A 15000-nucleotide genomic window follows, 5' to 3' on the forward strand; every position below is an offset into this window, starting at 1 on the left:
GAAACATGGACCACATGGACCAGAAGAAATCTGAAAGAGAGAGAGAGAGAGAGAGAGAGAGAGAGAGATGAGAACAGTCTGAAGTGTGAATGACTTCAGGCCATGCCCTGTAAGAGATGTGACGACACGGTAAATCTCTTACAGAATTATAAAAGAACGAGTGATGTAATAACACCATTGAGATCTAGTTAGTGAAACATCTCTGAGCTGAAGGTGTCTTGTTTTTATTCTGATCTGTGAGTGTTTGAGAAATAGAGTCTGGAATATTTTGCTCTCAGAAATCTGAGAGAGTCATCTACGTCATTTCCTCTCAACCATTTCCTTGTTTCTTTCTTCGTTGAAGACGCTACTTAACGATCAACGTCTTTCTCGCTCCCTATAATCCTAAACAATAAGATGCATAGGCCTTTATCCGTCCACACTGAGGAAAATCGAACTGACGGTGAATTTCTCTAGAAGAATTTGCTTTAGACGGGGAGTGCCACGCTCCGTGAACACATCTTAGTCGATTTTAACATCGTCATGTTTGTCGTGCTAGCAGTTAGCTTAGCATTAGCACTTTGTTTTGCTTGTGAATGTAGATGTTATAGTTTTGTGATCTTGCAGCACAATACAGCTCTAGCTATCTAAATGACATTTATTTACACTGAACTTTAATAAATTGTAATTTTCAGGCAGTTGCTGGTCAGCTGTTTGCTCTCCGATCTACAGATTTGGGTCTTGGGCCTGGCAGAAGCTCAGAGACGCTCTCAATCAACCAGGTTCGTCGAGTGTATAACACTGTCATAACCTCTGCGTAAAGTGGAGTTAATAATAATAATAATAATAATAATAATAGTAATAATATTAATGTAGTATTATATGATGTGCTATATCTATAACATGTTAATTACAAAATTAATAATATATATAAAAATAATCATTACTAATGATTAAAAATAATCATAAGAAAAATATAATTTTAATATCATTTCAATTTAATAAAAATGTTTGACTATTAAAATGCAACTACATTATTTGTAACAAAGTACTATTAAAAATAGTATAATTAAATATTTCATCATAGATTAATAAGAGTGAAGCTCTGGTGTGATCTGTGTGCAGATGATGGTGTTAGACTGCCAGTGCAGGAGACTGAACCGGTGCAGCTCCAGAGCTCAGTGCGTCCCTTTTCTCTGGCACCATGGGGCGAGGAAGATGAGGAAGATGAGGCAGATGAGGTTTCCCAGCTGGTCCCTGTTCCACAGCCTCCCGTAAGAGAGGAAGAAGAAGAAGGGGACAGACCTGGCAACTCTCTGTGGCTCAGTATTTAGGCAGCTGATAAAAATCCAGCTTTGGGATCTCATGGTCCTGGATATTAACATGAAGGGTCGTATTCTGCTCCGGTCACAAGTTTCAGAAGATGGATCTGGTTCATCTTCATCGTGTTTAACATGGAACATGTTCTTGATGTGTTCAGGTATTACCGTTGTAAAAAAATAAAACGATGCAGGTGTCAAAAACTTCTTAACGAAGTAGAAGTGATAAAATACGTGAAGTACTTGGGGTTCATCGGAATCAACATGAACGCAGGACAAATCCTGCTCCAATGTTTTGTGTGTTTCCTGTTTGTAATTTCAATGCTGTTTCATTTTTAATGTATATTGGGTGTAAGAGCTGAGTATCGCCCAAAAGGCTGTGTGACATATCGTCTAGACGGATGTCTGTAAACAGTGATCATGGTCGCGTACACCTTGACTTGGTATTGTTACAGGTTTTATCACCCAAATGGTCAAGTGATTGCTTAAGCAGTCAATCTCAGGTAGCTTAGTGGTTAAGTTGTTGGGCTACTGGCCCGTAGGTTCTGTGTTCAAGTCCCAGGTCCACCGCACTGCTACTGCTGGACCCCTGAGTAAGGTCCTTAACCCTCAGTTGCTCTTGTATAAGGGTGTCTACCAAATGCTTTATATGTGCCCTGTCCATGATGTCCTCCCATATTAATAATTGGATGAAGTGTTCTGAACGCGAGTCTGTAACTTCTTGTGAAGTCTTACGTTGATATTTATCATCTTGTGTTTTTTCTTGCTGTTGTATTCTTACTGATAAATATTTAATAAAAGTGTATTGAACTAAAATATAGAATGCTTAATATTCTTTAATAGCAGTGATCTATAACCACAGCCATCTTCTGTAGGCTTGGAAAAGTGTGTGATGTGATACTACACACAACACCACATGATGGAAAAGTAATTCAGGCTGAAATACAACATGAGAAATGATCAACTCCAGATCACTGACTGAGATTTAACTGTCCTTTAACTGATGATGGGAATCGTCTTTACCCGTGTGAGTTTGGGGAAGAATTTACAGCTTGTAAAGTGTGTAAAAAAGTGTAGTGTGTGAAAGTTTGAAAGTGTGTAAAAGTGTGTAAAGTGTGTGAAAGTGTGTAGTGTATGAGTGTGTAAAAGTGTGTGAAAGTGTAAAGTGTGTAAAAGTGTGTAGAAGTGTGTAAAAAAGTGTAGTGTGTGAAAGTGTGTAGTGTGTGAGTGTGTAAACGTGTGAAAGTGTGTAAAAGTGTAGTGTGTGAAAGTGTAAAGTGTGTAAAAGTGTGTAGAAGTGTGTAAAAAAGTGTAGTGTGTGAAAGTTTGAAAGTCTGTAAAGTGTGTGAAAGTGTGTAGTGTGTGAGTGTGTAAACGTGTGAAAGTGTGTAAAAGTGTGTGAATGTGTAAAGTGTGTAAAAGTGTGTAGAAGTGTTTAAAGTGTGTGAAAGTGTAGTGTGTAAAGTGTGTGAATGTGTAGTGTGTAAAAGTGTGTAGAAGTGTTTAAAGTGTGTGAAAGTGTAAAGTGTGTAAAAAAGTGTAGTGTGTGAAAGTTTGAAAGTGTGTAGTGTGTGAGTGTGTAAACGTGTGAAAGTGTGTAAAAGTGTAAAGTGTGTGAAAGTGTAAAGTGTGTAGAAGTGTTTAAAGTGTGTAAAGTGTGTGAAAGTGTAGTGTGTAAAGTGTGTGAAAATGTAAAGTGTGTAAAAGTGTGTAAAGTGTGTGAAAGTGTGTAGTGTGTGAGTGTGTAAACGTGTGAAAGTGTGTAAAAGTGTGTAAAAGTGTGTAGAAGTGTTTAAAGTGTGTGAAAGTGTAGTGTGTAAAAGTGTTTAAAGTGTGTAAGGTGTGTGAAAGTGTAAATAGTGTAAATAGTGTAAAAGTGTGTAAAAGTGTGTGAAAGTGTAAAGTGTGTAAAAGTGTGTGAAGGTGTAATGTGTGTGAAAGTGTAGTGTGTAAAAGTGTAAAGTTTGTAAAAGTGTGTAAAGTGTGCAAAAGTGTAAAGTGTGCAAAAGTGTTTAAAGTGTGTAAAAGTGTGTGAAAGTGTGTAAAAGTGTGTGAAAGTGTAAAGTGTGTAAAAGTGTGTGAAGGTGTAATGTGTGTGAAAGTGTAGTGTGTAAAAGTGTAAAGTTTGTAAAAGTGTGTAAAGTGTGTGAAAGTGTAAAGTGTGCAAAAGTGTTTAAAGTGTGTGAAAGTGTGTGAAAGTGTGTAAAAGTGTGTGAAAGTGTAAAGTGTGTAAAAGTGTGTGAAGGTGTAATGTGTGTGAAAGTGTAGTGTGTAAAAGTGTAAAGTTTGTAAAAGTGTGTAAAGTGTGTGAAAGTGTAAAGTGTGCAAAAGTGTTTTAAGTGTGTAAAAGTGTGTGAAAGTGTAGTGTGTAAAAGTGTAAAGTTTGTAAAAGTGTGTAGTGTGTGAAAGTGTAAAGTGTGCAAAAGTGTTTAAAGTGTGTAAAAGTGTGTGAACATTTAAAGTGTGTGAAAGTGTGTAAAAGTGTATGAACATGTAAAGTGTGTAAAAGTGTTTACAGTGTGCAAAAGTGTGTGAAAGTGTCAAGTGTGTAAAAGTCTGTAAAGTTTGTAAAAGTATTTAAAGTGTGTAAAAGTCTGTGAAAGTCTGTGAAAGTGTGTAAAATGTTAAGTGTGTAAAAGTGTATAAAAGAGTGTGAAAGTGTGTGAAAGTGCCTTTCAGAATCTTCAGCTGGTGTTAATGAGGAGTTCATGTGGACTGCACACCTGAGGCAGTGTTTCAGGGTGTAGCTGTAGAGTCAGTGCCTTCTTACACTTCATACTCTGGACCTCAACAAGTCCACAAGTGAAGAGCAACTTGAAGCTTCCATGAAAATCATTCACACATCATTCAGGATGGAGAAACAGATCACCCAAGGATGAACAAACTCTGGTCTGAAAGTTTCAACTAAACATCAAGACAATAAGAAACATAAAGGAACTGGTGAAGGAGGTGGAGGAATCAGGTCCTCAAGTGTGTACAGCTGCCATTAGAGGAGGCACTACTCCAAGACACGAAAAAATAACATAAAAAATTAATATAGTCGTAAATAAGAAACCTGCCTAGGAGCATGTCATGTCTTCTTTTGTGTGTGTGTATGTGTGTGTGTGTGTGTGTGTGTGTGTTTATTCCAGCATAAAAAGTGTATTTTTGTCTTCTTTTTGTCTTTGTTTTGTTTTCTGCAAGACTAAAATCTGATCTTCAGCCCCAAGGCTTGTGGTGGGCGGCGGCTCGACTCAGCTTCTCACTTCTATAAAGAGCAGCAGTTTCCCTCCAACACACGCTTTATATTAACATTTAACCCGTTTATAGTTTGAGATCTGAGCTGTCTGAGTCACAGGACATCTGATCTGAGCTGTCTGAATCTCTGGATGTCTGATCTGAGCTGTCTGAATCTCTGGATGTCTGATCTGAGCTGTCTGAATCTCTGGATGTCTGATCTGAGCTGTCTGAATCTCTGGATGTCTGATCTGAGCTGTCTGAATCTCTGGATGTCTGATCTGAGCTGTCTGAATCTCTGGATGTCTGATCTGAGCTGTCTGAATCTCTGGATGTCTGATCTGAGCTGTCTGAATCTCTGGATGTCTGATCTGAGCTGTCTGAATGTCTTCATCAAGCTCTTTGACCAGCACTGGCAGTGGAGCAGGTGATCCACCATGAGGAACTGTGTTTTTTTGTATTGATGAAGAATTTAAATGACCTCTGTCTGAATTTTGCAGGAAACAGGAAGTCTGTCCAGTGGCATTTAAATGTGAATGTAAATGTGAATGCCCCTGACTTCGACAGGAATCAGATACTACCCATGCAAGTAATCAAACTTTCATTTCCTAGAAGCAGTCAGTCTCACAGTCTTCAGGCAGAGTGGACATGAGCTGTGGGAGTTTGACTGGACGTTCCTCACTCTGAGCTGGAGAAACATGGAGGCATTTTCTGATGTTTTTTGGTCAGGTCTCTCAGGAGTGGAGCGGAGACTGTTGGTTAGTTTTCTGGATTTTTTACTCTCGGAACCTATGGGCAGTGTGAGGAGATGATGAGCTCACGCTGGTGAGTGACCACAAATTTATTCATTATTACAAATATCACCTCACTGCTAGCTGTTAATGCACCTATTAGTTAGATATGAAGCCTGTTGTGATCTACACATGATTGGATCATGTGCCATGAGGAGGTTCACGAGGAGGTTCCTGGAAGTCTGATGCATGTGTGCAAATTTTCCCAAATGCCATTTTATTCGTTTCTCTCGTTCTTTCAAATCTTTAGAATATTCTTTAAAAAATGGACCACCACAGACCCAGGTTCTCAGATGAAGAAGGTGACCATGGTGGTGAATCTCTTGTGAATCTCTTGTGTTTAATCTGGGGTTACTTTCATTTATTTCTAGAATTTTTTCAGCAGCATGTGACGCGACGTGGACATTTTGTCATTAGGATTAGCCAATCGTCCAGGCCTGATTACTTTATCCACACCTTTCCATTAGCCAGTTACCTGATTGTTGTGTTCGACTCAGTCGTTGTGTTTAAGCTGCATTGTTGGATACTTTAATGCATCGTGAGCAAGAGCTAGCATTATTTATTTATTTTTTTTAACTAGCATTAGCTCCTCTGTATGACAGTGTTTATATTCCTTTGTTTTTGGTTTGATTCTCCATTTATTGGTTATATTTTCTGTGGTTCTGTGGATTAATTAGTGATGTTCATTTACAAACACTGAGTGTTTTAGTGAAGACAGCGTGGTCTTTAACTCCACACTTAGCCCTGAGCAGGAATATTCACGTTATTTGTATTACATATTAGCTTTCTTCTTGTTGTAAAGAAATTGTAAAACTGACATTTTTGTAGAAAGCCTTGAGGGGATGTGCTGTGGTCACAAAATGTGGTCTGTTTTAGGTGGCTGTTGGTCAGCTGTGTGGTCTTCTATTGGCAGATTTACATCATGGATCTGGAAGAAGCTCAGAGGTTCATCACCACAAACATGAAAATGTATTAATAATACAAACACAGTGGAACACAGACGTGTTATAAACAGTTTATAACAATGTGAGATGTTTAACAGTGTAATAAGCTTTCATAATAATAATAATAATAATAATAATGACAATAATAGTTTTATTATCATTATTATCATTATTATTATTATTATTATTATTATTATTATTATTATTATCAATATTATTATATAAATGATCATTGTTGATGTATCTGATAATATATGGAGTAAAATGTATTTTTTCCCACAATCTGATGCTTGAGATATTTTCAGGAATTAAATAAGAAACAGATTGATATCTTTATGCTTCAGATGTTTGAGATGTATAAAAATCTTAATCACACAGTTTAATACAGATATTATTTGAACTATTTCCATGACCTTCAGAGGACAGAGGTTTGTACAGAGAAGTCTTGAGTGCTCAGAAATCTCTGATACTGTAGTTTCTGGAGGTTTCTGGCATCTGTATGAGAAGTTCCTGCGCTCTCCTCCTGCGTGTGGGTTCTGTGATGTCTGTTAGAGTGGAGCTCCAGTGTGACCTGTGTGCAGATGATGGTGTTAAAGGGTCAGAGGAGGAGACTGAAGCAGTGCAGCCCCAGAGCTCAGTGCGTCCCTTCTTCTCTGATTACGGCACCTACGAGCCGTGGCACAGCAACTCGGGATCCCGTCTGACTAAAAACACTGATCTTATTAATCATCCGCTGAACACACACTTCATTAAGTCCATTAAATAATCAGATCCGTGATCCGCTGGATATTATTTCATTTTTTGGGTGAATGAATGAGATTTTAATTGTAATTAGATTAAAGTGACTCTAATCATCTGACAGCAAAACAGCGATCAGTTCAGAGTTCCTGCGCTCTGTCTGACTCGGTCGGTCGGTTCTAAAACCACTTCACGCGCTCTGACTTCTTAGCTCTCGGGTCGTCCGTGTGAGCTCGGCTTATGTGTCTGGTGCGAGCGCTGCAGGTTTCCTCGTAGATCTTGTCACCCTCGTCATCCTCCTCTTCATCAGCCGTACCAAAACGCTGAAACGTTTTGCTGAGTTCGTCCACTGGGTCGCACCGTGCTCTCCGCCCCCTCGGCCCCGCCCTCGTCCTTATTCTCACGATGAATTGGTCGTCCAGCTCGCGCTCCAGCATGGCCTGTAGGTTGCGGTAAAGCTCCACGGCCAGCGAGGCTCCGGTGAGAAGAGACTCGGGTTCGACACCCCTCATCAGCTCCTGAGTGACAGTGTGGAGCAGAGAGCCACTGTACAGCCTGATAATCACATCAACACCACAGTGAGGAAGATTAGCTCTGGGGTTTTTATTCTCAACAACCAGTAAAAGATTTCACACACACACACAAACACATTGAAATTTTTAATAAGCTGCTTGTTCCAAATCGCACAAACATCACAATCTTATCTTATATTCAGAGCTTTGATCTTTACTCAGCAGTGGGTCAGTACATCATCCACATGGCCGAATGTGTAGCTTTTATTTACATTTCAATCCCAGAGGAGTTTTCAGTACCTGCGGTCCACGTGGGTGAGGTTTAATGACTCACTGTTTACTTGTTTAGCTGAGAGTTTATCTGTAAAGCCATGTGGATCAAATCCAGGCTCAGATCTTAAGCAGTGAGTCTTCACATTTCCACCATGTGCAAGACTTTCTCTTCTCTGACCTTTAATTATTGAGGCTCTCCATTTTTTTGCTATTGGTCACTGACTACATTTTGTCCATTATGATTCTGTAGAGCTGCTTCGGTGCTGCTGATGTTGTTATGACTCTTGTGACGATTCCAGTGTGAAGCTGTGTGAGATAAGAATCGAGCGTACCTGGCTAACTCCGGCTCCGGCACTGGACAGTTCAGCAGCTGGTTCAGCATGAGGCTGTCCTTCAGGCAGCACTGCCACTGACAGAAAGCGTGAGCTATCTCCAGATCCACCAGCTTCTGGCCTTTACGTTCCTGCAGGTTTTGAAGCCTAGAAATCACCGTGCCGGCCTCTGAGTTGAGGAGGAGATCAGACACATCAACCACATGCTCAAAGAACTAATCACAATTCTAATCAATAAATCCTTTAACCAGTAACGAAGGACACAACATCAGTGTGTTTTTAAATCAACATTAATCAAATATATCTATAACTTCCATCTATGAGTTTATTCATCTATCTCATTTTTACTGTCTCTGTCTAATCTATTCTGTCTGATATACTCTGACTTGACTATGATAGTCTGATAATCAATACCTCAGTCTGATCTTTAACGATCTCAGTCTGATCTTTAACTATTTCAGTCTGATCTTTAACTATTTCAGTCTGATCTTTAACTATTTCAGTCTGATCTTTAACTATCTCAGTCTGATCTTTAACTATTTCAGTCTGATCTTTAACTATTTCAGTCTGATCTTTAACTATCTCAGTCTGATCTTTAACTATTTCAGTCTGATCTTTAACTATTTCAGTCTGATCTTTAACTATCTCAGTCTGATCTTTAACTATTTCAGTCTGATCTTTAACTATCTCAGTCTGATCTTTAACTATCTCAGCCTGATCTTTAACTATCTCAGTCTGATCTTTAACTATCTCAGTCTGATCTTTAACTATCTCAGTCTGATCTTTAACTATTTCAGTCTGATCTTTAACTATCTCAGTCTGATCTTCAACTATTTCAGTCTGATCTTTAACTATCTCAGTCTGATCTTTAACTATCTCAGTCTGATCTTTAACTATTTCAGTCTGATCTTTAACTATTTCAGTCTGATCTTTAACTATCTGAGTCTGATCTTTAACTATTTCAGTCTGATCTTTAACTATTTCAGTCTGATCTTTAACTATTTCAGTCTGATCTTTAACTATCTCAGTCTGATCTTTAACTATCTCAGTCTGATCTTTAACTATCTCAGTCTGATCTTTAACTATTTCAGTCTGATCTTTAACTATCTCAGTCTGATCTTTAACTATCTGAGTCTGATCTTTAACTATTTCAGTCTGATCTTTAACTATTTCAGTCTGATCTTTAACTATTTCAGTCTGATCTTTAACTATCTCAGTCTGATCTTTAACTATTTCAGTCTGATCTTTAACTATCTCAGTCTGATCTTTAACTATCTGAGTCTGATCTTTAACTATTTCAGTCTGATCTTTAACTATTTCAGTCTGATCTTTAACTATTTCAGTCTGATCTTTAACTATCCAATTCTGATGTTTAACTCACAGTCTAATCCTTATCTATCTTAATCTGATCTTTAACTATCGCAGATCTCTACCTATCTTTGTTTCAACCTTATCTCAGGTTGAACTTTAATTATCTCAGTCTAATGTTTACCAATCCTAGTCTGATCTCATTCCCAGTTCCCTTGCTTTGATTGTAACTATCTCAGTCTAATCTTTACCAATCTTGGTCTGATTGTTAACTGTCATTAACGATCACTGCTATCCTGGTCTGATCTTTAAATCAATTAACTCCGTCTGATTTTCACTTGTCTTAACTTCATTTTTGCATTTTTTATTATCTCCATCTGATGTCTAAGTCTGATCTTCCCCTGTGTCAGTTTCTACTGTCCTCATCTCAGTTGGATCCTTAAGTATCTCCGATCTCAGTCTGATCTTTACCTATGGTGGACTGATGTTCCCTGCACAGGTGACCGTACACCAGGATGATGAGTAAAGCCCAGAACATTTCGGCTTTCGGCTCGGGCTGAGCGTGATTCAGCCAGAATCCTGTGACGTAGACGGCGAGCCTCAGACCGGGGGGGAGGAGGTGTGAATTAAACACCGGAGACACACAGAGAGCATCCAACAGGATCTGCAGCCGTAAATGCTCCGGTTCCTACAACAGAAGATCAGAGAAGGTGTATCGTGTTAATAGTCATAAACAATCCAGCAGTAGAAACTGAGATGTTTGAGCATCTGTTCAGTGGAATGATGAACTTGCGCTTCAGAATCACTGAATGAAACTGGAATGTTGGTGTGTAATATTATATAGATGAAAGAAAGTTATTTTAATGATGTAATGGGATTAAATTACATCAAAGTTACAGACTTTAGCTGGTAAATTTGCAGCCATCCATGTTTAGATATTCTACAGACATCGTGTCAGTGTAAAGACCGAGTCTGCTCATCAGCATAGAAATGAAATGGATGAAAATCCAGACCAACCAAGGGTTCACTTCTAGCTAATCAGTAGGAAATAAACAGAGACTAAGACAGAACTCTGTGGAACTCTCCTAACATGTGCTTTGTGAAATAAAATGTTTCCCATAAACTACAAACCGATTATTTTTAATCCGTTTAATTCGATCATGATAATTAACATCAAAGTAAAGCAGATAAATCCTCAGCTCCACCTGTGAAAAATCCTAAACTCTACCTGTGGGAAAACCACACTCCCGGTTACTGTGCCCAAGAATAAAGCTCAGAGGAAACACAGTGACTACAGGCCAGTGGCTCCCACGTCACATGGTCCTGAAGCACCTAAGAACAACTGTTAAATCAACTGTTAAATTTGTCACATACATTTACATACACAGTACGACATGCAGTGAAATGTTTTGTCCGACTGTCCGGCATGTAAACATTTATAAAAAGTATGTGAAAAAAAGAGATAAATAAAAATAAAGATAAAAATAAAAGTAGAGTATCTTAAAAGTATAAAAATTGAAAATAGAAAATAAAGTAGAAATAAAATATACTATAAATAAATAAAAATGAAAATATGAAAATATAGGTGTAAAAAAAATATAGGTGTAAGTAGATAAATAAATACATATATATATATATATATATATATATATATATATATATATATATATATATATATATATATATATATATATATATAAACTAAACAAAGTGGTATATACACATAAATACAGACATGAACATGAAGGGATGTTTGTGTATATGGCATATATTGAGGTGATCCAGTGTTTATCATTAAAGTGTCCATGTGCTGGAATTATTGTATAAGTGACTTGGTGCCAGTCCAGTGTCAAGGTGTCAGTTTGTGCAAATGTGCAAGGTTACACCCACCTTGAGGTGGCAGGTAGGTGCTTCATGGTTTCTGACTTCTCCAGTGCTTTCAACTCCATACAACCTGCACTACTCAGTGATAAGCTACTGGGCATGCAAGTGGATGCTCTTCTGGTGACCTGGACTACCTCACAAGTGGACCATAGTGAGGCTGCAGAACACCGTCTCAGACATCATAGTGATCAGAACAGGGGCCCCTCAGGGGACAGTCCTGTCTCTCATTCTGTTCACACTCTACATATCAGACTTCAGTCCTGCCATCTACAGAAGTTCTCTGATGACTCTGCTGTTGTAGGCTGTATGACGAAAGGTCAGGAGGCTGAGAACAAGAGTGTAGTGGACAGCTTTGTGGAGTGGTGTGGGCAAAATCACCTGCAGCTCAATGTTACAAAGACAAGAAAGAAAGAGCAAGTGGTGGATTTTAGGAGGCAGGGGACTCCCTAAGCCCAATCAGCATCACGGGCACTGAGGTGGACATTGTGGACAACTATAAGTATCTGAGTGATAACAAGCTGGACTGGACCAAAAACACTGATGCACTGTATAAGAATGGTCAGAGTCACCTGTACTTCCTCAGGAGACTCAGGTCCTTCAATGTCTGCAGAACTATGCTGCAGATGTTCTACCATTCTGTGGTAGCCAGGGTCCTCTTCTACGCTGTAGTGTGCTGGGGTAGCAAGGAGAAGATGGACGATGTCAACAGACTCAACAAGTTTATTAGGAAACCAGGCTCTGTCATGGGAGTGAAGCTGGAGTCACTGGTTGAAGTGTACAAGAGGAACTGGAGTCTCTGGTTGAAGTGTCTGAGAGGTACTGGAGTCTCTGGATGAGGTGTCTGAGTGGAGAATGTTGAGGAAACGTCTCAGTATCCTTGACAATGTGTCACACCTCCTGCATGCAACACTGGAGTTGTACTGGAGCACGTTCAGCCGTAGAATGACCACTGAAGACAATCAGAGAATGCCACAGGAGGTCTTTCCTACCAGTGGACATCAAACTCTATAACTCCTCCCCTATCAGTAGGGAGCAGAGCTGACCAATGAACACTGACTGTATCAAAATTTCATGATAATCACAGTGTACATTAAATATAATACCATGTGCAATATATTATTATGTGGAGTATGTTCTAGTTCCTTAGCACCTTTTTTGTACATTGAATACATTCTGTACATAAAGACTATTTCATTTATATTTATTTTTCTTGTTGTCTGAAGCAGTCTCTGGCAAAAGAATTTCCTCCAGGATTATTAAAGTTCTATCTTATCTTACCTCCCACAGTGAGTCCAGATGAAGGTGTGTCACTACATTTCCTGGTAGAACCGCTGGAACCATGGAGCTGGTCAGCGTCATTCCCTGCCTGCTGTACTCCTCCACGTCAGCCTGCTGTTTCTCTCCAGAAGACCTGCCGCCTTTCCCTACTTCCTGCCACCTGGTACACAGCAGTACACCGTACATCACCTGTCGTATCAGCCGAGACGTCTCGCTGCTGCTTCTCAGCTCAAAGTCCTCCACCTGGGTGTTTAGCATGACCCTCTGCAGTGTCACCACATCAATGATGGTGGAAGCCAGCTTGCCTTCTGCCAGAGGTCTCAGAGTCCAGTCAGGAAGCTTCTGTAAAGGGCCTAAAGGAACTGTCTGGGGTTCTCCGCTCATGAAGAACTGACCAATGGAGCTGGGACCGAGTCTGTACTCTGCCATCCCCTGATTTATTGCTTTTCTAATGCTGCTTGATTTCTTGTTCTTCCCCAGGGGGCTGAGGAGAGCAGCGATGGCTTCTTTCGGGCCGGGGAACTGTGATAACCACACAAGTACGCCATCCACCTGGGCGGTTCCTCCAGGTCTAGTTGAGAACTTTGCGAAGTTTGGAAATGCACTTTTGTCCAGTTTGGTGTAGTCGTTGCCCAGGATGACGGCGAAAAGTGAAAGATTATATTTATTCATGCGGTTAAAAGCAGCGCAGAGGTTTACAACACGGTATGACTTGGCAGGGATGAAATTTTTAAAATTGTGTCTTAGCTGGCTCACTTTCCTCCACTGGAAATGCTGGATGGGCAAAAATCCGCTCTTGATGTTGAAGATGTAGAAATCGCTGTCGCTGGACAGAACAGGACAGTTCCACTCACTGGCTAATGCGGCTACTTCCCAATCCGCCTCTGCCAGACACTGAATGAAGGGAATTCCAAGTTTGTGGAGGATTTGCTTGAAGACATTTTTGGTGAGAATGGGTAGCCTTTCTCCTGACCGACCCCTGGACAAGGCATTGGCTCTTTTGATTCTTTCTTGGCATCTCGTCTTCAGGGTCTCGAATTTTTTGCCGCTGACGTCGTCCCCTCCATCGAGGACCACATAGGGCTCAATGTCACAGATTCGGAGATTTCTGAAAAACAGCGTAACTATTTTCTCAAAGCCTTCATAATCTCCGCCGTGTGCTTGGTCCAGATGTGACCTGAAGTACAGGGAGTAGTACAAACTGGAGCCGTTCATGATGAGTTTGCTTTCTCTAAAGCAGCGAGGCTTCAGGAAATCACTATTGCTCTCGATGTAGCTGTGAAGTCCCTGAACTCCCATCGTGAGAGAGGTTCACTCCTTGAAATCTAAAATAATGAAAGTACACAGAGGGTTCAGTCGGACATTTACAGAACGTATTCTGAAAAAAATCTATTATTGATATTGCACTGGTCTAGACATTTCTGCAGTATGCCGCTTCTCTCCCTTAGGTTTCCTGATTTCCTGAGGTTTCCTGATTGCTCTTCCTGATTGCAGGGAGTTAAGTTTAGGTTAAGTTTAAGTTAGTTCAGCCCTTATGTAGTGTGAGTGTTTAAATCCTTGTGTTCAGTAATATGTTCTTCCTGGTTTCTGGTTCTCTGTGTTGTGGATTATCTCTGTGCTGTTGTTTGTTTTTGAACGACTGCCCTTTAAATAAACTTTACCTGCACCTTCACCTGCACTGCCTCCTCCCTTCTGCTACATGACATCAGTTAACATTAACTGCTTTTATGATGAGGTTTTGAAGATGAAATCTCTCTACACATTATTAAGGATCTATATTTAAGTTCTCAGGAGAAAGAGAAACTAACCACTGCTGCTGGACAGGAAGCTCCTTGTCATTTGGTGTAGGCGAGTGTAAGCGGGAGAGACTTCTATTATCTGTTCAGCTCCAAGAAGCTAAAATACAGACAGTGAACATGTCTTTACTGAATGACCACGCTTTAAAAACATTTTGTAAATTTAATTTCTGACCAAAATGATTTTTTTGATCACTTTTGACATGAATAAAACTTGACGGAAATCCATAAAGTATCCAAAAAAAATGCTAATAACAAGGATATGCATAAAGAAATAAACATATTACACACAATTCTTCTTCTTCTTCTTCTTCTTATTATTATTATTATTATTAACACTGTTAGCATTACTTTAGCAGTGGACTTCAGCAACATGTCCTCAAATCAAGAGCATAAATGTATGAAAAGAAAGGGAAAGTCATGGATTATTCAAAATAATAAAATATCATTCTGATGTTTCTAAATCTTACCTTAATTCCCTTTAGTGCCTCCAGTAAATGACTGCGCTGAAGCTGTAGATTATGGATCAGCTTTAGTTCTGGTTTAGTTTTGGTTAGTTCCGCTTTGGATCCGCTTTGGTTCCGCGTCTCAAACAGTACGGTGTGTGTGGAAGCTTCTGATCCTCTGAGT

General features: G+C 39.6%; 1 protein-coding gene across 2 annotated transcripts in view; it reads right to left on the reverse strand.

The window, feature by feature from the left end:
- Positions 1-6483: 6483 nt before the first annotated feature.
- The window catches only part of LOC131343911 (protein asteroid homolog 1-like), an 8535-nt gene continuing 18 nt past the window's right edge, over positions 6484-15000 (reverse strand). Inside the window, exons 1-6 of one of the 2 annotated variants that reach the window (XM_058375781.1) lie at positions 14841-15000; positions 14383-14470; positions 12575-13899; positions 9884-10100; positions 8105-8273; positions 6484-7542 (exon numbers count right to left, since the gene is read on the reverse strand). The exon at positions 14841-15000 is cut by the window's right edge and continues 17 nt beyond it. In XM_058375781.1, coding sequence (XP_058231764.1) covers positions 7167-7542; positions 8105-8273; positions 9884-10100; positions 12575-13873 — 2061 coding nt within the window. In that variant the 5' untranslated portion in view covers positions 13874-13899; positions 14383-14470; positions 14841-15000 and the 3' untranslated portion in view covers positions 6484-7166. The remainder of the gene's footprint in view (positions 7543-8104; positions 8274-9883; positions 10101-12574; positions 13900-14382; positions 14471-14840) is intronic. The other variant, XM_058375782.1, reaches the window with a different exon arrangement.

Source organism: Hemibagrus wyckioides, linkage group LG23, assembly GCF_019097595.1.
Source record: "Hemibagrus wyckioides isolate EC202008001 linkage group LG23, SWU_Hwy_1.0, whole genome shotgun sequence".
Taxonomy (NCBI): Eukaryota; Metazoa; Chordata; class Actinopteri; order Siluriformes; family Bagridae; genus Hemibagrus; species Hemibagrus wyckioides.